At 41.6% G+C, this 24,188-nt stretch overlaps 1 protein-coding gene across 1 annotated transcript in view; it reads left to right on the forward strand.

The window, feature by feature from the left end:
* The window catches only part of Cfap54 (cilia and flagella associated protein 54), a 290,811-nt gene that overhangs the window by 240,029 nt on the left and 26,594 nt on the right, over positions 1-24,188 (forward strand). Inside the window, exons 64-66 of the mRNA XM_040755053.1 lie at positions 8,032-8,199; positions 14,620-14,726; positions 18,838-18,982. Of these exons, the coding sequence (XP_040610987.1) occupies positions 8,032-8,199; positions 14,620-14,726; positions 18,838-18,982 (420 nt within the window). The remainder of the gene's footprint in view (positions 1-8,031; positions 8,200-14,619; positions 14,727-18,837; positions 18,983-24,188) is intronic.

The following is a 24,188-nucleotide window of genomic DNA, read 5'->3' on the forward strand; positions in this document are numbered from 1 at the left end:
TGTGTTGCTGTGCTGTGTTGAATCTATTGAAGCTTGTAACAGAAAACAAAGGCACCAAACAAATCACATTAGAGATCCCAAATAGAAGATGATTAAAATCGCGCACAGTACGGAGTTATGCATGCTTATGGACCGAGTGCATATGCAGCCCGTGCAAATCCAAATATATGATTAGCTGGAATGATATAGTTTTGATAGGATGGTAGGTCTGTTATCCCATTCCTTTTAAAGAATTAAGAAAACATAAAAAAGCACTTTGTGCATAACTCACCATTGTATGTGTGTGTATATATGTATGTATGTATACATGCATATATATATATATATACATACATCTATAACTAATGTCACCAGCAACTAGATGCTATAATGTTTTAAAAATATGGAAATATTGATTAAGTGTATATGTTCAGGTATGTGTATTTGTGGGTGTGCACATATATTCTCTTGTATGTGGAGACCAAAGGACAACCACATGTCATTCTCTAGGAGCTACCCACCTTGGCTTTAGAGACAGGATCTCTCACTTACCTGGCACTTACTTGCAGGCCAGTGTGCTCCAGGATCCAACTATCTCCATCTCCCAGCACTGATCCTACAAGCATATTCCACCGTGCCCCACATTTTCACAAGGACTCTGGCGCTCATTACTCAAGTCCTGGTGACTGAGCCATCATCCAATTTGACATTGATGTCTACTATGCTTATTAAACATTGTTCTAATTATCACGTTTGTTGAACTAAAATAAAACTGATTTTATTTTCCCATACTGACCTAGTTATGAATATGAATCCTTTGTAAAAATAATTTTCAGAACCCAGGAAAGGTCCTCACATGAGAAATTCAATTTTGAAACAGTTCTGTACTTGGTATCTTTTATGCCCTGTGGGGTGTGGTACCACTCTTTATTACCCAGAGATGTTTTTAATAGTTTCTAGATCATTTTGCAAAGTTCCCTATTTAGTATTACCTTTCTTTTTTCTTGTAATGTTTATATTTAAATTAGAAACATGAATGCTTCACATGCCATCCCAGCTCCCTCTCCCACCCCTCCTCCCTTGTCCCTCCGCCAGCCCTTCCAGCCCCCTACCCAATCCCCACATCATTCCCCAGGGAGGGTGAGACCCTCCTTGGGGGGATCTCTACAGTCTGTCATTTCATCCATGGCAGGACCTAGGCCCTTCCCCATGTGTCCAGGTTGAGAGAGCATCCCTGTATTTGGAATGGGCTCCCAAAGGTCATTCATAAACCATAGTAAACACTGATCTACTACCCAAGGCCCCAGTGATTTCTGTGGCCTCCTCACTGAGACTATATTCATGGAGTCTGGATCAGTCCCCTGTTGGCCTCTCAGCCATCAGTCTGGGGTTCAAGAGCTCCCCCTTGTCTGGTCAGCTGTCTTTGTGGGTTTCACCAGCCTGGTCTTGATGCCTTTGCTCATCACTCCTCCATTTCTGTCACTGGGTTCCAGGAGTTCAGTTCAGTGTTTAGCTGTGGGTAGCTGTCTCTGCTTCCATCAGTCACTGCATGAAGGTTCTAGGATGGCATATAAGGTAGTCATCAACCTTACCATCAAGGAGGGGCATTTAATTTAGTCTCTCCACTATTGCTTAATTTTCCAGTTGGTGTTATCCTTGTAGATCTCTGGATATCTCAAAAGTGTCAGCTCTCTCCTCAAGCCTATAATGAATCAATCTATTATGGTATCTCTTATCCTACTCTCCTCTATTCTTACCTCGACTCAACCTTCCTGCTCCCCCATGCCTTCTCCTCCCCTCCTCTTATCCTCCTCTCATTTTCCTGGCTCCCTATCCCCTCCCCAATCTGTTCCCAATCGGCTCAGGAGATCTTGCCTCATTCCACTTCTCTGGGGTATCATACATCTCTCTTGGGAACCTCCTTGTTTCCCAGACTCACTGGCACTGGGATTGTAGGCTGAGACTCCCCTATTCCATATCTAAAATCTATATATGAGTGGGTACATACCATGTTTGTCTTTTTGTGTCTGGGTTACCTCACTCAGGATGGTTTCTTCTAGTGCCATCCATTTGCCTGCAAATTTCAAGATCCTATTGTTTTTTCTCTGCTGAGTAGTACTCCATTGTGTAAATGTACCACATTTTCTCTATCCACTCTTCAGTTGTGGAACATCTAGGTTGCTTCCAGGATCTGGCTATTACAAATAATGCTGCTATGAACATACTGGAACAGACATCCTTGTTGTATTAATGGGCATATTTTGGATAAATGCCTAAGAGTGGAATTGCTGGGTCTTATGGGAGACTGAGTCCCATTATCCTGAGGAATCTCCATACTGATTTCCACAGTAGCTGTAAGAGTTGGTACTCCCACCAGCAGTGGAGGAGTGTTCCCCTTTCTCCACATCCTCTCCACTGTCATTGGTGTTTTTGATTTTAGCCATTCTGACAGGAGTAAGATGGTATCTCAGAGTTGCTTTGATTTGCATTTCCCTATTGGCTAATGATGTTGAACACTTTCTCAAGTGTCTCTCTGCCGTTTTATACTCCTCTATAGAGAATTCTCTATTTAGTTCACCCCTCCACTTTTTAATTGGATCCTTTGGTGTTTTGGAGACTTGCTTCTTGAGTTCTTTGTAAATTTTGGAGATCAGCCCTCTGTCAGATGTGGGGTTGTGAATATCTTTCCCAATCCGTGGCTTGCCTTTTTGTCTTGCTAACTGTGTCCTTTGCCTTACAGAAGCTTCTCAGTTTCAGGAGGGCCCATTTATTAATTGTCGATCTCAGTGTTTGTGCTACTGGTGTCATGTTCAGGAAAAAAATCTCCTGTACCATTTCGTTCAAGGGTGCCTCCCACTTTCTCTTCTAACAGGTTCAGTGTGGCTAGATTTATGTTGAGGTCTTTGATCCCTTTGGACTTAAGTTTTGTGCATGGCGATAAACGTGGATCTATCAGCAGTCTTCTATATGTCAGCCTCGAGTTATGCCAGCACCATTTGTTGAAGATGCTATTTTCCATTGTATAATTTTAGCTTCTTTGTCGAATACCAGGTGTTCATAGGTTTGTGGATTAATCTCAGGGCTTTCAATGATTCCATTGGTCTACCTGTCTATTTTTGTGCCAATACCAAGCTGTTTTCAGGACTATAGCTCTATAATATAGCTTGAAGTCAGGGATGGTGATGCCTCCTGACGTTTCTTTCTTGATCAGGGTTGTCTTGGCTATTCTGGTGTTTTTGTTTTTCCATATAAAGTTGAGAATTGTTCTTTCAAGGTCTGTGAAGAATTGTGCTGGGATTTTGATGGGGATTGCATTGAGTCTGTAGATTGCTTTGGCAAGATTGCCATTTTTACTACATTTTACTACCTATCCAAGAGCATGGTGGATCTTTCAATTTCCTCGTGTCTTCTTTAATTTCTTTCTTTAAAGACTCAAAGTTCTTTTGATACAGGTCTTTCACTTGTTTGGTTAGCATTACCCCCAGGTATTTTATGTTGTTTGTGGCAATTGTAAAGGGTGATGTTTCTCTGATTTCTTTCTCAGCCCTTTAATCGTCTGTATATAGTAGGGCTACTGATTTTCTTGAGTTGATCTTGTATCCTGCCACTTTGCTGAAGGTGTTTATCAGTTGTAGGAGTTCCCTGGTAGAGTTTTTTGGGTCACTTATGTAAACTATCATATCATCTGCAAATAGTGAAAATTTTACTTCTTCCTTTCCAATTTGTATCCCCTTGATCTCCTTTTGTTGTCTTATTGCTCTAGCTAGAACTTCCAGTACAATATTGAAGAGGTATGGGGAGAGGACAGTCTTGCCTTGTTCCTGATCTTAGAGGAATTGCCTTGAGTTTCTCTCCATTCAGTTTGATGTTGGCTGTTGGTTTGCTATATATAGCTTTTGTGATGTTTAGGTATGTTCCTATTACCCCAGATCTCTCCAAGACCTTTATCATGAAGGGGTTTTAGATTTTATCAAAGGCTTTTTCAGCATCTAGTGAGATGATCATGTGATTTTTGTTTCTCAGTTTGTTTATATGGTGGATTACATTGATGGATTTTTGTATGTTGAGCCATCCCTGGAATGAAGCCTACTTGATCACAATGGATGAGTTTTCTAATATGTTCCTGGATCCGATTTGCCAGTATTTTATTGAGTATTTTTGTATCAATGTTCATGCAGGATATTGGTCTGAAGTTCTCTTTCTTAGTTGTGCCTTTGTGTGGCTTGGGTATCAATGTTATTGAAGCCTCATAAAAAGAGTTTGGCAAAGACCCTTCTGCTTGTATTTCATGGAATATTTTGAGGAGAATTGTTATAACTGTTCTTTGAATTTCTGGTAAAATTCTGCACTGAAGCCATCTGGGCCCGGGCTTTTATTGGTTGCGAGACTTTTGATGACTACTTCTATTTCCTTAGGTGTTATACGACTATTTAGATTGCTTATCTGTTCCTGATTTAATTTTGGTAAATGATATTTATCCAGAAAATTGTCCATTTCCTTTAAATTTTCAAATTTTGTGGAGTACAACTTTTTCAAAATATGACCTGATGATTCTCTGTATTTCTTCACTGTCCATTGTTATGTCTCCCTTTTCATTTCTGATTTTTTTAATTTGCATGTTCATACTCTGCCGTTTGGTAAGTTTGTATAAAGGTTTGTCTATCTTGTTGATTTACTCAAAGAAAAACTCTTTGTTACATTGATTCTTTGTATGATTTTCCTAGTTTCTACTTTGTTGATTTCAGCCCTCAATATAATTATTTCTTGGTGTCTGCTCCTCTGGGGTGAGTTTGCTTCCTTTTGTTCTCAAGCTTTCAGTTGTTCTGTTAATTCTCTAGTTTGACTATCCTCCAGTTTCTTCATGTGAGCACTTAGTGCTATGAACTTTCCTCTTATCACTGCTTTCAAAGTGTCCCATAAGTTTGGGTATGTTGTGTCTTCATTCTCATTGAATTCTAGGAAGTCTTTAATTTCTTTTTTATTTCTTCTTTGACCCAGGAGTGGTGCAATTGTGTATTATTCAATTTCCATGAGTTTGCATGGTTTCTGCGATTTGTGTTATTGTTGAGTTCCAACTTTAAGGCATGATGGTCTGATAAGATGGCTGGAGTTATTCCAATTTTTTTTGTACCTGTTGAGGTTTGCTATGTTGCCAAGTATGTGGTTGATTTTTGAGAAGGTTCCATGTGGAGCTGAGAAGGTATATTCTTTTTTGTTTGGATGGACTGTTCTATAGATGTCCGTTAAACCCAACCTAATAACATCTATTAGGGCCTTTGTATCCTTGTTAATTTTCTGTCTTGTGGTCCTGTCTAGTGGTGAGAGTGGGGTGTTGAAGTCAACGGTCTCAATTTGCCTATCAAAAGACACAGACTAGCAGAATGGATACGAAGACAGAACCCATCCTTCTGCTGCATACAAGAAACACATCTCAACATCAAAGACAGAAGTTACCTCAGAGTAAAGGGTTGGGAAAAGATTTTCCAATCAAATGGACCCAAGAAACAAGCGGGTGTAGCAACCCTAATATCTAACAAACTAGACTTCAAATTAAAATCAATCAAAAGAGATGGAGAAGGACATTTCATATTCATCAAAGGAAAAGTACATCAAGATGAAGTCTCAATTTTGAACATATATGCCCCAAATACAAAGGCACCTACAGTCATGAAAGAAACATTACTTCACCTTCTTCTATACCTATTATTCTTAGGTTTGGTCTTTTCACGGTGTCCCATATTTCCTGCATATTTTGTGTTAGGGATTTGTTGGACTTAGAGTTTTCTTTGGTCGATGAATCTACTTCTCCTAGTGTATCTTCAACACTTGAGATTCTCTCTTCCATCTCTTTTATTCTGTTGGTTACGCTTGCATCTATAGTTCCTGACTGTTTTCCCAGTTTTTCTATTTCCAGCATTCCTTCAGACTGTGTTTTTTTATTGTTTCTATTTCAGATTTAAGCCCTTTCATTGTTTGAATTGTTTCTTGAAATTTTTACTTTGTCTTTTGCTCAATTTCTTGAATTTTTTGGATTGTTTTTACTTCCATCTCTTTAAGCGATTTTCTCATATCCTCTTTGAGGGCCTCTATCATTTCCATGAAGTTGTTTTTTATGTCATTCTCTTGTGGTTCATTTGTGTTGGGGTGTTCCAGTCTTGTTGGTGTAGGGTCTCTGGACTCTGGCGGTGTCATATTGGTTTTTCTATTGCTCCTTGTGTTTTTATATTGTCTCCTTCCCATTGGTTCTTGCAGTGGGTTCCAGAGGGTGCCTCTTCCTCTCCTGGTGGGTGTGGGACCGGGGTTCCCTTCTGGTGGGTGTAGGCAAGTTTACTGTTATGAATCCCTTCCTGGTCTGGTGGGTGGAGAAATGGACTAGGATGCTGCGGTGCTTTGGATCCCACTGGGATAGATGGGAGCCCCAGTGGTATACCCCAGGCACAGGAGTGTGGTCTGGAGACAGGCCCTGATAGTATTAGTCACGGGGGTGGAGCAGGAGACTAGGATGCTGGGGTGAGTTTGCTCTTGCCTCTGGGAAAGTCCCCAAGCACCTGCAGCAGGTCTAGTCCTAGTTCTGTGGGTGGAGCAGGAAACTACGGTACCTTGGCTCCTGCAGCCCCTGCCAGGATGGAAGCCTCAGTGGCAGAGCCCAGGTCCAGGCAGGCAGTCCGGAAATGGGACCTGGTTTACCTGGTCCTGTGGGTGGAGCAGGAGACTATGGTGCCTTGGTTCCCAACACTGGAATGGAAGCCACAATGGTAGACTCCAAGCACAGGCACCCGGCCTGGTCCCGTGGTTAGAGCCGGAGATCAAGCTGCTGGGGTTCCTTGCCTCCAGCCTCTGGGATGGAAGCTACAGTGGCAGTCCCCAAGCACCGGCAGGCGGCCTGGAAATGGGCCCTGGTTTACCTGGAACCGTGGGTGGAACAGGAGACTATGGTGCGTTGGTTCCCGCCGCTGGGATGGACGACACAGCAGTAGACCCCAAGCACCCTAGTTCCGTGGGTGGAGCAGGAAACCTAGTATTACCTTTCAATCAAAACATCTTTCTCCTTTTACCAGTGAACACCTTGAGGTCAAGGGTCTTTCCCATTTCTGTTTTCATTTTGAAGACTTGTCCTCACAGTCCAAGCTTGAATAAGCTCAGGCATGATGGAAGGGTCAGAGGTACCTCTAACTCTTGCTTCTGACACTGATGTGTTGTCTTTGGCCATCAAATCCCGGGAATGCCTTAGATGTCAGGAGACTGCCAAGAAAGCCACTTCCCAGTTACTGCGCCGTGATCTTGGAAGCTAAAAGAAGTTAATGTTGAAAACAGTGTACTTTCCATGAATGCTTCTTTCCAGACTTGAGGTTCTGCTGTCGGTGTTGCTCTATCCCTGGCTAGCCTGCTCTTTACCTGATAAACAAAAGCCCCCTTCTGTTCCCTGAGTCACCTCAGCACCTCTTTAAAACAATGGATGATGTTCTCATGTCTGTTCTTTGCATTTGTGTTGCTGGCCCATTGACCGAATTTCCTAGAGAAGCTAGACCCAGGTCCCAGGGAGGACTTGAACTTACAAATCAGCCACATTCATTTAAAGAAGGAATGAGGGAGTTGGACTTTAACATTTCAGGGAAGAATAAGTGTCTTCCTTTGCAGAGGGCGCCACCACTAACTATCGTAAGTTGTGAACACATGCTGTGTTCAAGTAGCGTGTACTAACCAGTTTTGCTCCCGGAGTTCGAAGCTCACACTCTGGATATTTCCTCATCATTATCTAAAGCAGAAACAATGTAATGGGCATTTCTTGGCAACAAATTTCATCCCCCCCCCCCCACTGGAAGTTATACTAGGGTAAAAGACATTTGTTGAATTCAGGAGGTTTGAAAGCATTGTTTATTATATGAGAATTTATTCTATGGTAATCTATGGGCAGTTTTAAAGTCTCCCTCCATAAAGCAAGCTGAGACAATTCCCAGAATTTTTAAAATGCAGTCAGTTAATTTACTTTAAATATTGAATGAGCTCATTATCAGCAACTTAACATGGTTTCTCGTCATTACTGCTCCCTAGGTTCATCGGGAAAGTTCTCTGCAGTCTGATATCTCTGGGAAGCTCCTTGGCAGTCCATCTTACACAGAATCCACCTCAGAAATGGCAGTGCAAGCACAAAACAAAGAACTGTGCTTTCAGTGGTATATTCCTCCCCTGGACAAACCTCCAAAGGATGTGGAACCTATGGTACACACACCCACCAACAGACTTAGATAAGCCATTCAGAGATAGATAAGGCTTGCAACACTCTAGCTGAAGCAGTAGTGGGGATCACTCCCCTAATGACTGCAGTGGTTCAGATTCTAGGGGAGTCTTGAAAGTGGGTCAGGCTTTGACAAGTGGAACAGTTGGTCAATATAACAGAGAAACCCTCCACTGTAGAATTCCTGAGACCATTGCTTCCTCTAAGAAGAGCCCCAGGCATTTTCCCATCGAATGCTAGCCTTAGGGGTTTTCCTTGTTTGGCACTTTCTTTTGCTTTTTGTCTCCTATGTTGGTCTCCCTTTTCACTCTCCAGCACACAAGCTTTGTCCCCTCCAGCCTCTGGTAGCTTCTGCACCTCCTTGGCTCACATGACCTCTGTGAAATCAGAAACCTCTCAGGTTTCTAATCCACCATCCCTCTCCTATAATTGGTCTGCTAACTCTGGGTCAATTCTACAGCATTCCCTATTCAGACAAAAAGAGAGATTTACCATATCACTTCTCAGCTCTTTAGAGCTATGTCATACCTTTTAAAGCAACCTTTTAAAGCACCTGTTATCTACAGGTGACTGGTTCCTGGATTTTCCTAAGATACCAAAATCCATGGATGCTCAAGTCTCTTTACTAAAATGACATGTTTGCATATGACTCACATACATACTTATGTGTACTTTCAATCACTTCTGTATTAGATACAACATCTAATACAAAGCAAATTGTGCATAGTGTGCTGTGCTATGTAGGAAATAATGACAAGACAGAATCTTTGCATGTTCAGCAGACAGAACAAAAATACTTTCCATCTGTAGTTGGTTGAATTTGTGAATGGAGGAACCCATGGCTATGGAGGGCTGTCCACACCACCTGTTCCCCTCTTTCCTAGACAAATCTTTGCCAGACAGTCCACCTAACTTTCAAAATAGTTTATCTACCATGTCTTTCAGGGAAATTCAGTATAGTAGTTTTCAAATTGTAGTTCTCTAAATATTAATAGGTGAGAGAGTCAATACAAGTAGCGCTGAGTGTGTGTGTATGTATATGTCTGTGTATGTGTGTGTACACACTTGTGCCTGTGTGTGTGTGTGTGTGTGTGTGTGTGTGTGTGTGTGTGTGTGTGTGTGTGTGTAGGAACCAAGGATGCTGGGTCAGTAAAGTGGAAATCCCAGTATTGGGTGGTTTGGGTAGGAAGCTTTGTTTTACTTTTTTTTTAATTTAGAGAGATAAATTTCTCTAGGTAATGAACTTCGGAGCTAAGTTCACAACTTAGAAAATCTTAATGTCAAAAATACCAGAAATAGAAATCAGACTATCCTATCTGAAAAAAATCTATAGTAGAACATAACAGAACCACACAAAAGTAACCTATTAGATCTTTGTTACAAATAAAGTAACTCTCAAACAATTTGCGTATCTTGTAGAGATAGGAACTAAAGGCCCACCAGAGGTATAAATCTAGATTGAAGAATTGCTGTTTTCAGCCAGATGGACAACCACAGGCTAGCAATAAAAACATATATCCTGAACAAGAGGTTTCAAGACTTAGATCTCTCTCAAGTTTGTACTAGAGAGCCTTGATCTTTATTTATCCTCCTCTTCCTCACCCTTTTAGCAACCAAGGTTCTACTTTGTGGTTCCAGGCGAGGTCCGAATTGCATTTATAAGGTGGTCAGCTTCAAAGTATAATTCAGCAGGAATGATGAGTGACAGAGGTGTGTTGGTTAGTTTATTGTCAACTTGATACGAGCTAGAGTCTTGAGGAATTGCCTCCATCAGATTGTACTGTGAGCAAGTCTGTGTGGACTTTGTTTTTATTAAGATTAATGTGGGTAGACCCTATTCACTGTGGCTGGTGCCACCCTTAGCCAGATGGCTCTAGGTGTATAAGCAAGTAAGTTGAGCATGCTGCAGGGAGCAAGTCAGTAAGCAGTATTGCTCCATGGCCTTTGTTTCAGTCCCTGTCTCCAAGTTCCTGCTTGAGTTCTTGCCCTGGCTTCCCACAGTGAAGAGTATAATGTTGAAGTAAACGCCAAATAAGCCCTTGCTCCTCCAAATTTTCTTTTGGTTATGGTATTTATCATAGCAATAGAAAGCAAAGTAGGACAAGGAGATTGATGGCTAACCTTTCTATAGTCAAAAAGATCTAGTTTGGTCTCCTACATTGCCTCAAAGTCTATTGTGTTATATGTGGCTGCACAGTCTAAGGCCTGGTATCTTCAGGCCACAGAGGATGCAAACAGAAAACCATGACTACATTCAAGACGTCTGATGGTGGAGCAAAACACTGAATGCCAGGTAGAAAGACTCCATCTGACTAGTGAAAACAACTTTGGACAGAAATGAACCCTCAAGATGTTTAATTAGTATATTGGGGACAAGAGATGTGAAGCCATGCTCCTTCTTGAAGTCTTTATACCTTCAACAGGAGCTAGACTCCTCCTGGGCTGTGTTTTCAAGACCAGCTCAGTCTACCAGGACAAGGTAAAATCTATGCTTTTTATAGTTAGTGCCTGGAGTGTTACAGACTCATATGATTGTTTAGGACTTTCCTCTTAGTTGTATCTGGATTTGGAGTCTTGATTGAATAGTTAACTAGAACCTGGTCCTCCTGCAGATGTAGGTGTGTACTATAAGCCAATTCCAAGGAATGGGACAATTGTATCTACAGTTTACTACTAAGGAGGCAGAGACATTGATGTTTCAATAACTTGCTCAAGATCACAAAGATACTAAGTAGGAGAGGCATGGACAAACACATTGCTCCATGCTCATTGTGACTACAAGTGTGCTTAGGACTTGATGATGTGATGTTCTGGTCTCACACTGTCACTTTTCCACTGACCAAGCTCAGGTAGGAGAAGCTTTGAACCTCTATGCAAGCTGCAGACAGCTGTTTGCATGAAGAGGAAGAAAGCCTTTGGAATGAGCCAGAAGTGTGCATCTAATACAAACTTTTTCATTCACACACTTTTGGGAATGTGTTAGTTTGAATTCCTATTGCTGTGAAGAGATACCATGACCATGGCAACTGTTATAAAGAGAAATATTTAATTGGAGTGCTTTGTTTGCAGTTCAGAGGTTTAGTCCATTATTGTCACGGTAGGAAGCAAGGCAGCATGCAGGCAGATGTGGAGCTGAGAGAGGAGAAGGAGCTACATCTTGATCCTGCAGGCAACAGGAAGTAGTCTGTCTCACCTGGTGTAGCTTAAGCATAGGAGACCTCAAAGTGTGAGTGCCCTCCCTCACCCCACAGTGACACACTTCCTCCAATAAGGCACTCTACCTACGCCAACAAGGCCACACCTCCCATTAGTGCCACTCTCTTTGGGAACCATTTTCTTTCAAACCACCACAGGGAACTTCATTGACCCCTAACAGACATGATGGAAAGTCAAGAGACATGATGATATTAACTGGATAAGTACTGAAAAAATTTGCTCAAAAATGCAAGTTAATGTTTTCTGTCCTCACAATCTTAAATTACACTCCTGGAGTCAAGGACAACACTTACAAAGCAAGGGGAAACAGCATAAGACAACATGTGGCCTTGACTAAATCTCTCAGGGAGATTTCATCATCTTTTAAAAAATATTTTGCCACATCTCACATAAAATACATAATTTAGCACCTGGGAAGCATTCATTTGCTGTCTCTGGCAAGCTTACATTGCTATTGAGAAATGATTCCATTCTCCTCTGCTCTCTCCTCTCTTTGTGCCCTCATCCCTTTCTATTTTTAGAATGGTTGTTACAAGATTTTATTATCACACTGTACTTCAGTGGGTTACAGAAACTGCTGTCAACTTGCACTTAGACTCTCTTGCTTACATTTTAATTTAAATGCTTTATTAATATACATTCCTGACACATACACATGTATATGTAAGTATATATATTTATACTGGTCTGTTCTCTCTATACCTCTCCCTCCTACTACTCTCCCTTTCCAATACCCCAGGTACTTATTTAATTTCTGTCTCTATGTTTGCTTATTCTAAACACACGCACACACACACACACACACACACGTGCTTACGCACGCACGCACTCACGTGCTTACAAAGTATCTTCTTACCTAACTGATTATACACTCTTTAACCAACATCTGTGAACTCTCTCCCAGACCTCCAGATGAACACCACTTACTGGCACTTCTATGAGATCCCTGTTTTATTCCACGTTAGTGAGTCCATGCAGTGTTTGTGTTTCTGTGCCTGCCTTATTTTACTTCACATTCTGTCTTCTAGCTTTCCTCACATCCCAAATTTCAGGATTTCATTTTCAAGTCTTTACAGTGTTCTATCCTGAATGTGTCTTACCTATGCATTCATGTGTTGATGGACATAGGTTGATCCCACATCTTAGTTGTTGATAATGGTGCTATGCTACACACCAGAGTACAGCTATCACTTTGATTGACTGATTTTCTTCCCTTTGGATGTATACCCAATGGGATGTTAGGTCTTTTATGTGACTCTGAAAGCGCTGGGATCTTTCTCCTGTCCCACATGTGATGAACCTCTATGGCACATCTGGGTATCATCTCTCATCCATTTTGCTTGATACTGACAACTCTCCTTCCAACCTGGTACATCCATTTTCAGTCCATAGATATTTCATCTTTATCAGAGTCTTCCCTCTGGCTATCTCTGTATATTCTCAAATTTCTGTTATTCAGAGTCTATGTGTTCAAAGTCTACTTTTTTTAAATCATTTTTCCCTGTTATCTATGATTTGAATTTGGGATTTTCTTTTGGGCGTGGGCAGATTCATCTTTGTACTTCAAAGGTCTCACTGCTGGTTTATCTGTGACAGTGTAGCTTTGTCCTCTCTGTGTTCACTTAAGCAGCCCTGTGTTCCTCCTTCACAGACACGCCATGCCATCTCTTCATCTTTTTTCACAGACTTGTCACCTCTCCCTCTGAAGGTTTGTTGTGGCCACTGATAGTTTCTGCTGTTCTGTCTTATGTCTGATCCTTTCTTCTGTTAGTTTTGGCTTTTGCCATTCACTTCCTTTCTGGTGGACCTCTGGCTTTCTGATTATGTGTGGAGAAGCACTGAAGACCCTGGTGCCAGGCTTACCGACGTGTAGGCTTCATTACAGGATAACTGGAGGGAGAGCCAGCAGTTCATCGGTGAGTGCTGAAATGCCAGCCTCTGTGAGTCTTCCCTCTTCAGCTGGCCAGTGATTCCAAAGAGGATATGCAAATATACTCCTGTGGTCGAGTGCATGGCTATCTGACATTCATAATACATTAATTCCAACTTTTCCCCAGAACCTAGTTTCTGCAGCTAAAGCCATGGCTACAGAAGATCTGACTTAACATTGGCATAGCAGAGTGGGGAGGCTTCACCCAGGAGCAGTGTCACGGGAAATGTTAAATCGCTCCATTTGAGCAAGGAGGGGACCTGGTGAGAGCTATTCTCACACTTCTATTTGCAATCCCCTTGTCAGGTGCTTGGAGCTTCCCCACTCTAGGTCAAGCTTAATGCTGGCAATCCCTTTGAAGACGCTGGGGTACAACCTTCCCTCTCTTCTGATTCTTCCAAATGCTCTCTGTTCTTCAAAGTGCTGTCAAATCCCATCTCTTTCACTCCCTTTCCTTTTTGTCTTTGCGGAATTATAGCTTAAAGATATCCTTTTAGTCTCCACTTTGACTTGCATGGAAGCAGAGATTTGTCCATGGGCCTGACTGGTCAGTGTTGATGGTCAGCTCCGAGCTTCTAATCTCTACAGTGAAGGGAGGGTCTGTGCGTCTCATATTCTGTGAATCCAAAGCTGTTAAAGAGGTTACAGTGCTTGGAGTTGATGCTAAGAATTATCCAAATCCAAGCAACGGGGAAATTACTGGGACATGAGCCACCAAGAGAACCCCTTCTTTTAACTAGGCCTATGAAGCTGTGTGGAGTTGAAGTAAAGGGAGAATAGAGGAGGAAAACAATGTAAGTGGGTGTATGGGAGTGGGTGACCCAATTGTCTGGGAAGGTGCGTCTATTGAGAAGTAACGGGAAACAGAGTGTATTCCCACCAGGTACCTGTGTTTATTGCAGAGGACCTGTAAATGCTGAAACTTAAATATAACTGCAGGGTAAAACATTACTCAAAATAGCACTGATTTTCATGTTGTGTTGTTTTTTGAACTTGCTATGTAGTCTAGACTGACTTGAACTCTCAATACATGTGCCTCTGCTTCCCACATTCTGGGATTCCAAGAATGTGTTGCCATAGCCAAATTAGCTTTATACATCTGATATTTCTCTTCAAAGAGAATTGACAGGGGAAAAAATTCAATTATTCCTTTTCTACAGAAAAGCTCTTTAAAATATGACAGTCTTTTCTATAAGGAATAATGGGATTTTCAGGTATAGTTTGGGCATCTGTTTTTATATGTATTATTTTTCTTTAGGTTTTATTATTGTATGCATACAACTTGAAGCCTGTGAAGATCTCTGATATTAAAGTGCCTACTGGTAACAACTTGTGTGTCGGCACCTCCTGGATTCCACTGAACAGGTAAGTAGACACCATTCTCAGGAATCCAGCCAGGGAAGACAATGGAAAAGACATCAGTCTGAACAGTAAAGAAAGAAAGGAATTCCCAGAAGACAGAGTGGGAAAGCTTGGGGTCTGGAGGAGGCTCATCCTCAGCTGGGCAGTGCTTTGCTGCCATACAGATGAGTCCAGCTGCAGGGGCCCAGGACCTAGCACCAGAACATTTGCATTGCACTTTTTGTAAGGTCTGAGGTTTAAGGGCTTGAGATGGACACCAAGACAAATTATCCTTTGAAGTAAGGAATTCTTTGGGGAGTTATTAGCTCCAAGGAAAGATGGATGGGGGCTCGAGGAGTATTGAGGCCCCCATGGGGTCCCTTCTTAGAGGTTTCAGAGACACAGGAGAGGTTCTGTCATGGCTGATGAGTAAAATATTCCATAGTTCACACTTGCCTTTTCTACATCTAGTGAAATGACACCTTGTCAGAAGGGAAAGGGCAAACGTTTGCCCATTCAGTTAATGTAAGTCCATCATACAGATGTGGCACATGTAGCTTCTGACTGCTCAGACTGCTTCATAAACCTACTTTGGTGAATAGAGGTTCACAGACGCAGAAGCAAACTCTCTGGGTACCTGCCATTTTGCTGTTCAAAATAAAAACGTTGAAGAATCTAGGAACGTAAGTCAACATAATAAAGGTTATCTTCTACAAACTTACAGCCAATACTATACTAAATGGGGGAAAAACACTCAATGCTTTCCCAGTAAAATCAACAAGGATGAGTGTTGGTCTCTGAACTACAGCGATAAGACAAGAGAAGGAAACACAAGGGATGCAAATACGAAAATAAGTTAAATTATCTTGTCTGTAAACAATATGATCTTGTGCAGAGGAGACCCTAGAGACTTCAGGAGAACCTTGGAACTGATAAGCACTTTTAGCAAAAGATCAATGCTAGAAGTTGACACAACACCAGATTTCAAGTCATACTGTAGAGCCATGAGAGCTACAGTGTGGTGCTGACACAGACATGGGAACAATGGGATAAGAAAGGACCTAGAATTAAACCAAGGCAGCTATCGTCACCTGAGTTTTGGCAGAGATGAGACAAGGCAGTCTTCAACAAGTAGTACTGGGAAAATTTGGTACTTGCATGAAGAAGAGTGAAAGTAGGTTCACATCTCTCATCCCATCTAAAGGATTCAAACCTGATGAACTCCAAAGCTATCAGAGGAAACCAGCGGAAGCTCTTCTGTGTGTGGGCAGCAGCAAGGGCTTTCTGAAAAAGACTCTAGTCATTCAGCGAATAGCATCAAAAACTGGAGAGTGACATTGTATAAAATTAAGCGTTTGCATAGCAATGGAGACAGTTGCCAGAATGAAAAGACAGCCTATAGACAAGGAAACTCTTTCACATCTACATGCTAGACAGAGAATTAGGATCTAGGAAAAGCTAAAAAAAAAAACCCTAAATATTCCCCGAGCAATCCAATTAATTTAGGCTTAAAAATGGCAGGGGTGGGGTGGAGTGGGTAGGGTTGTTTCTCTATGAGGTTGCAAATTAAATTCAAACCCCACCATCTCCTTTGTCTCCTTTCCCTCTGTACCCAACCATGTTTTATATTGTTCCCCAAATTAAATCCTCCAGCCAGCCTTATTCCTCTCTTTCCACCAAGCAGGGAAGTGTCTTTAACTTTTTGTTGTTAGATGTTTTAACTCAGCTAGTTCAGCTTCGACTTCATTGCCCACGGCCCTGCACCTTCAGCCTCCATTTCTCCTGTCGTAAGAGAGGGTTGATAGCCTCACCATGCCTAGCTCTCTGGCGGTTGTCAGCCTCAAGTCTGATGACTGATGAACAGGAATTGGGAGGCTGACAGCACAAGTGTGCTGTGGAATAATTCTTTCTGTACACTATGGATATGCATTACTCTCATTGGTTAATAAAGAAGCTGGTCAGCCTATAGCAAGGCAGGATAGTTAGGCGGGACAACAAAGTGAGGATACTGGGATAAAGAAGGGGGACAGTTAGGGAGATTCCTGAGCAAGTAAGATGAGTAAAAAATGTGGTAACAAGCCATGAGCCACACGGAAAAGCATGAATCAAAATACAGGTTAAGTGTAAGAGTTAGCTAGTTACAAGCCTGAGCTAGTCACAATCAGCCTCAAGTAGGCTATTTGGGACCAGGAGGTCAGGACAGAAAAATGTCCATTTATACAGGCATGTGCTGGCACTGGCTTCCTGCCCACCAGGCATCTGGTGAAAGTTGTGTGAATGGAGACTCACTGTGTCTGCCTGTTTCCCCAGAGTCCTGTTCTTGCTCTGTGATTTTCAGATCTCAAGACGGCTTGGCCTTCTCATGAAAGAGAATAAAACAAGAGCTATCTCAAGAGCTGGCAGACCTCCAATTATTTAGTCAATATTCTTCCCACACCCTTTTGCCTCTTTTCCCTTTAAATCAAAGTGGTGGGACACCTAAGCACAGCTCATATACCAACATACACAGCAACAAAATCAGGACATTTGCATTTACCCTGTAAAACCTGAAACACTCCAGGTGTCTAATTTTTCTTTTCCAGAACCACAAGATCAACATAAAGATAAAACCTACCGAGTAGAAAGGCACCAATGAGAGGTTTCTTTTAAAATTCTAATTAAATTTAATTTAATTTACAATTAAAATTCTTTTAAAATTGCCACATGTACAGTCAACATTAAACCACTCAGACAGAGACAAGCCCTTGTTATTGATATTGAGCTCATCTCAGGGGATGGGCTCTCTAATGACCCAGGACAATTGGTCTCACTCGGGCTGGGTTGTGTTCTGTTAAATGTCACCACTTGTTCCCCCATTGAAGACAAAGTGAGAGTTTCTGCCGTAGAGAAAACAGACAGAGAGACCTCTCCTATCCTTGTTCACCTCCTCATCTCCTGGGGAAAGACACGTTTTAATTGTTTTCTTTACAGCCACAGAAAAACATCCGGTGTTCTCAGAAATCTGCAAATAAAAGTCCCTGTTAGTTCTAAGAGGCCATTACACCTTTGTGACCAGAATCAGGTTCTCTGTTCACTCTCCCTGCGTGTCCTCATCTTTCATCTTAATCTGTTTCTCGGTGGGGCCTTTCCTCCAATCGCTGGCAGACTAGGAGAGTGCCCAGGCATTAGGGAGAACAGGACCTTGGGCAGCTCTCGTAGCCGAGACAGGATGGTGGATATGTGCCTGTAGGCTCAAGGCAGGACATCCACAAGCTGGACTGGACATTGGCCTTGGGGACAGAGAGGTGAAGAGTAAGTAAGAGTGAAGCCAGGGCTGGCTGAAGAAAGAAGAGGGACATGCTTTTGGGCAGGCACTGTCTGGGGAACTGAGCCAAAGGTAGCCATCAGGATTTCTTTTTCAGGTGAAAACCTAGAGAGGTGTCAAGTGCTTGTGGTTGAGCAACAGTATAGGAATGTGCAAAGCCCAGCACACTTTGTTGGGTACTGGGTCACTCTTATAAGAGTGATTTATTCTGAATATTTACTTAAAGAAGGCATCGTGGTCCCTTCTGCCTCCTCTTTGGCTCTTGTTTTTATTTCTCTGCCCCTAACAACCCCTCCCCAACACAAGTACATAGACACACACACACACACACACACACACACATACACACACACGCACGCACGCACACACACACGCTCAGATACACACACCTCTGGAGTGTGCAATCATTGATTGGCCTTTCAAGTTCTTACTGATTTTTCAGTTTTTACCTTGAGTCATCTGGACATCCATAACATGCCCTTAAAATCAACATAAGAGTGAATTTTCTGTTGATTGAATGGAGTTTCCTTTCTCATATAAATATATTTTCATTTTCAGAATAATCCGGATGGGTATTTTCCTATCATTGTGCCCTCACCCTGTTGTAATGTATATCAACCCCAGTGCATAAGTAGACATAAACATTGTGACTGTGTTTCTTTCCTCATGTTTGTTGAATGAAGGAATGATTGAATAGATGATATTTGGGGCATTCAGACACTTAACTTTTAAATAAATAAAGACTGAATTCCTAAATCTTATTGATTCTAAAACCAATGCCCCTCTTGACTTTTCAAATAAAATGCATTTAAATGTGTTTGCTATTTTTAGAGTCATCTCAATTCATGAGAAACTGTCTAATCTTGCACAAATTGCTGAGCTATCATTACCATCGGTTCCTGAAGTTGCTGCTTCAGATGAAAATTTATATGAATCAGTGGAATCTGAAGATAAATCAGTTGATACAGACATGGAAGTAAGTACATTGCTAAATGATGGCAAAATGAAGTTTCAATTGTAGGGCAGATCTCATTACACCTCATTTAAGTTACTGTTTACTTTGTTAGAGCAGGACTATGTCACTAATCTTGAACTTCATGATTCTCTGACCTTCAATTTTCTTATGCTACCAGATATGGCCTAACTCTTTTATGTGCATATGCATGTGCATGCATGTGGAAGCCACAGGTTACTCTCAAGTGTCATTCTTCAAAATGCTGGCCACCTTGTTTTTCATGGCAAGGTATTTTACTGAACTTGGAACTCACCTATTAGACTAGACTGGATGGCCAATGAGCCCCAGGGATAGTCCTGTTTCTACCTCCCAAGCACTGGAATTACCAGAATGTTCCACCATGCTTGACTCTTATATTTTTATTTTTACCAGGGCTCACACTCAGGTTTTAAGGCAAATACTTTACCAACCATGCTATCTTCTCAACTCTGGCCCAACATACCTCCTGTGAGGAAAGAAAGGGGACAGACCACACATCTGTCTTTCACATTTTCATCATGCCATATACACTAACATTTTGTTGGTTAAATAGGTCTCATGCTATCAGTGTCAGTAACCTCATGACCAGCTAGGAAGTAGGAAATCCAGAATATTACCAAATGCAGTCAGGAATCATTTTTTGTTTTCTTGTGTTAAGTTTAGACCCTATTGATTTTCTATTTGGATATTTTATGGTTTGGCAAATTTATCACCTTCTCCTTCAAAATTCCTGCCCTTTCCTTCCCTTCTGAATACTGTCATATTACTACATGTATTGGAAATCATACCTAGTGTTTATATTTTTATGGCCCTGTAAAAAGTGTTAAAGGCTGGGGAAAGACCTTTGGTTACAATCTATTCTTTATGTTTGGTTTCTCATGACTAATTTTTTTTGTATCCTTCACTGTTTCCCACTTGTTACATCTGGATTTTCAGGTGTTCATCCATAGATTTTAACTCAAGAACTCAAACTGATCACATACTATCCCAGTCTTATTTTCTTCCTCATCCTCCTGCTGTCATTTCAATCATGCTGTTCTCAGAGCCAGCTGGTATGACTGGTTCTGGCCCTCCCCTGCTGCTCTGTGGGTTGAGGCTATGCCAATCTGAGATCTTTTCTTCAATTAGAACTTTTGTTTTCTTAAGTAATTTGGCCAGATGAATATGTAATCAGTTACCAATAATAAAACATTGTTGACTCTTTTTTAGTTTTGTTTTACATTTTTAAGTATATTTTATTTATTTTTGTATTTTCTTAATTGTATTCTTTTCAATTTAAATTAGAAATAAACTTTTTTTACATGCCAATCCCAGTTTGCTCTCCCTCTCCTCCTCCCCTGCCCTTCACAACCCCTTATTCCATCCCCTTTCTACTCCCCAAGGAGGGTAAGGACTTCCATAGGGGATCTTCAAAGTCTGTCACATCATTTGGAGCAGGGCCTAGACCCTGCCCTGTGTGTCTAGGCTGAGAGAGTATCCCTCTATGTGGAATGAGCTCCCAACGTCCATTCATGTACTAGGGATAAATAGTGATCCACTACCATAAGCCCCATAGATTGCCCAGACATCCAAACTACTAACATCCACATTCAGGGGATCTGAAACTGTCCTATGTTGGTTTCCCAGCTACCAGTATGGGATCCATGAGCCCCCCTTGTTCAGGTCAGCTGTTTCTGTGGGTTTCTCCATCCTGGTCTTGACCCCTTTGATCATCGCTCCTCCCTCTCTGCAACTGGGTTCCAGAGTTCAGCTCAGTGCTTGGCTGAGGATCTCTGCCTCTGCTTCTGTCAGCTACTGGATGAAGGCTCTAGGATGACAGATAAGTAGTCGTCAACCTCATTATCAGAGAAGGGCATTTAAGATAGCCTCTCCTCTATTGCTTAGATTGTTAGTTGCTGTCATCCTTGTCATCTCTGGACATTTCCCTAGTGCTAGATTTCTCTTTAAACCTATAATGGCTCCCTCTATTATGGTATCTCTTTTCTTGTTCTTCTCTATTCTTCCCCTGATTCAATCTCCCTGCTCCCTCATGTCCTCCTCTCCCCTTCTCTTCTCCTTCTCTTAACACCCTCTCTCCTCCTCCTCCCCATGCTCCCAATTTGCTCAGGAGATCTTGTCCTTTTCCCCTTCTCCGGGGAACCATATATGTCTCTCTTAGGATCCTCCTTGTTTCCTAAACATGGTATGTACTCACTCATATATTTTAGACATAGAGCAAAAGATTACCAGCTTACAATCCATACCATTGTTGATTCTTAAAGAATAATATTTGCATGACTCTTAGTTTTCTTACTTAACACATCTATACACTTTTAATAGGTGAATGTGTAAAAACTAGCAACATTTCTGATTTTCAAAGGATATTTCTTGGTGTTTTAAGTCTCAATTTACTAGCAAAATGACTAAAAGTGTTTTCTATTATTATGCAAGTTAGCAGCCCCTATGTAAGAGACTCTATCAGGCCAGATAACCTTTGTAAAAGTCCACTCTCCAGCATTTAAGTCCTCTGCACTCTCTGCCAGGATTTACAATGAGCAGATGTCTTAGAATTCTAGCTGTGCATCCTTTTCAATGGCCTCCGATGTTAGCATGCTCACTATGTGTACTGATAAACTGAGTGTGGCATTAAATCTTGCAATAGGTCAGAGAGCTCCCAGGATCTCAGACTCAGGAGATTCGATGGAGAGATACCGATTATGCATTTCTTTCATGAAGAGCATATTGCCCTCTCATGTCTGCTTTCAAGTACTCGGCTCTCTTGACTCATGCTCATCTTTGTAGTGCACTTACAATCAGTTCTTTAGTCACAAACTTATAGAGTGCTATCTATGAGACACCGTCTAGAATATTCTCTGCTTAAATTATTCCTTGTACTTTTCTCCACAGTTAATATATGGAAAATAATTTTCTTACAAGTATGCCTGTCTTTTAGCTTTGATTGTCTGAGGCAGGAAAACGTCTATAATGAGAGTAAGGACTCTAGACTGTACTGCCACTCTGGTCAGATGCTTAATCTTTTTTCCAGGACTAATTTTCTTTTCATCTCTAAAATAAATAATTCTTTCACACAAAGACAGGCTGTTTGGATAGAACCAGAGTTTCCAGGGTGACCATGGTCAGCGTAGGTGTAAAATTCATCCTAAGAAGACAAATTTCTGAGTCAGGAGGTTGACTGTGAACATAAACAAATCAAGAATAAATAGGGATGTGGGGGTGGAAGAGGAACCCAGAGGACCTGCCTTTCCTTAGTGAAGGCCTGTAACTTGCTCTCATGTTCTGAGTTGCTGCATTGGGATCAACCAGATAGGAACCAGTCCTCATCAATCTTGATATACTCCTCTGTATTTTTTAATTTATTTCCCTCACTTAGTATTTCCTTAGCATTAAAGTGTGTTTTAGGCATGTTCCAGTTCATGTTGGTTCTGTATGTGAAAGAACATCACCAAATAGAAGGAATTGAATTGAATTGGCAGGTGAATTAGTTCATAGCAATGATAGGAAATGGAAGTAACATATTTACTGTAAAAAAAGCTAGATTCTCATCCATATCAAATCTCTTTGAGTAAATTTGTCATGGCAATTCCCACTTCGAGCTATTTAGAAGCTAACTAGGACACTTGAAGAGATCAATTCTGGTCTAGAATTGAACAGGAAGTCATGGCTTTTATAATGTGATATTTCTATTACATATTGTATATTGTTGGTAGTTTATTGAATGTAAGGATATGAACCAAGTGCCTTTGGTTGCTATATGGGATGTGGGTTTTGATCATTCTGACTCCCTGTGTTTTTTCTGAGGTTCTTCCTATTTTCTTTCATTGTTTCCTTTTCCAAAGTCCCTCAGATACAGAATAAACCAGGGACCTTGGAGCACAGATGTTAATTTAAGATAGATTATGGAGGCTACACAGCAGGTGTTCAGGCCACTTCTTAAAGGAGCAATGGTTCTGAATGGCTGACTTCTATTGCTCCACCACTTACAGCATGCAGAATGGTAATATTGCAGCATAGGAAAGGACTCAGTTGTAGCTCAGTTACCCGAGTGTTTGCCTATCATGAGTGAAGCCTTGAGTTCATTCTCCAGCACATCATAAAACTGGTTGCAGCACTCGGGAGGCAGAGGCAGGCGGATCTCTGTGAGTTCGAGACCAGCCTGGACTACCAAGCGAGTTCCAGGACAGCCTCCAAAGCCACAGAGAAACCCTGTCTCAAAAAACCAAAAAAAAAAAAAACTGGTTGCAATGGCCCATGACTATAAGCTTGTACTTGGGAAGCAAAGGTAAGAGGATCACGAGTTCAAGGTCTTCCTCCTCACCTACATAGTTAGTTAAGGATAACCTGAGCTCCATGAGCTTCTGTCTCAACAAAACAAATCAACAAACAAAGGAACAAAAAATAGGAAAGATGTCTGCAAACCATGCTGATTTTAAGATGTAAACACCTTATTTGGAGTGAGAATATGCTGATATAAGAAATCCACTATATGTTTGCCAAATGAACAATGTTACTTCAGCAAATATTCATGTGAGCTGTATACATGGGTTAAATTTAGCATAATATTGAAAATATAGAAGTACTGTGGCGACAGAAGCCTGACTAAAAAAATACACGTTGGTTTTAGCATTCTCTAGAAAGTTATTGGCCAACACTTAGGGAACTCTAAGCTATATGGGGCAGAGCATTGCGCAAGGGTGTAGATGAATCTAGAGAGCAGCATGGAGCTAAGAGTTCTCACTCTGACCTTGCCACACAGAGCGGAGAAGGCCATCTCCCTGCCCCCCCTCCCTGGACTGAGAGCTCCTGAGGTGAAATGTCTTGTTCATCTCTGATTCCTGCTCCTCTGCATGGCCTGTAGTGGGCAGCCCACAGAGGGCGACTAGTAAGTGTTGAATGGACTTAGCTATGTAGGAAAGGGCCTTGGGGAAGTCAGCCTGAGTTTGGGGAAATTGGACAGGGTGCATGCCACTTGAAAGGGCATCTCACCCTACTACGTGATAATCATGGTGGTGAGAGTAGAGGGAGCAGGAATTTGAAGGCGGGAAGCATTTCTCTCAGTATGGGTCAAAGATGAGGATTCCAACTAAGTGTGACAATTGGTTTTAGTATGTTGGAGTTGCTCAGTGGCCCACCAAGTCTGGTAGAATTCAAAGGGTTTTCTTTGGAGGGAAAAGGGCAAAGCCTCGCTAGG

This window comes from Mesocricetus auratus, unplaced genomic scaffold, assembly GCF_017639785.1.
Source record: "Mesocricetus auratus isolate SY011 unplaced genomic scaffold, BCM_Maur_2.0 Super-Scaffold_100011, whole genome shotgun sequence".
NCBI lineage: Eukaryota > Metazoa > Chordata > Mammalia > Rodentia > Cricetidae > Mesocricetus > Mesocricetus auratus.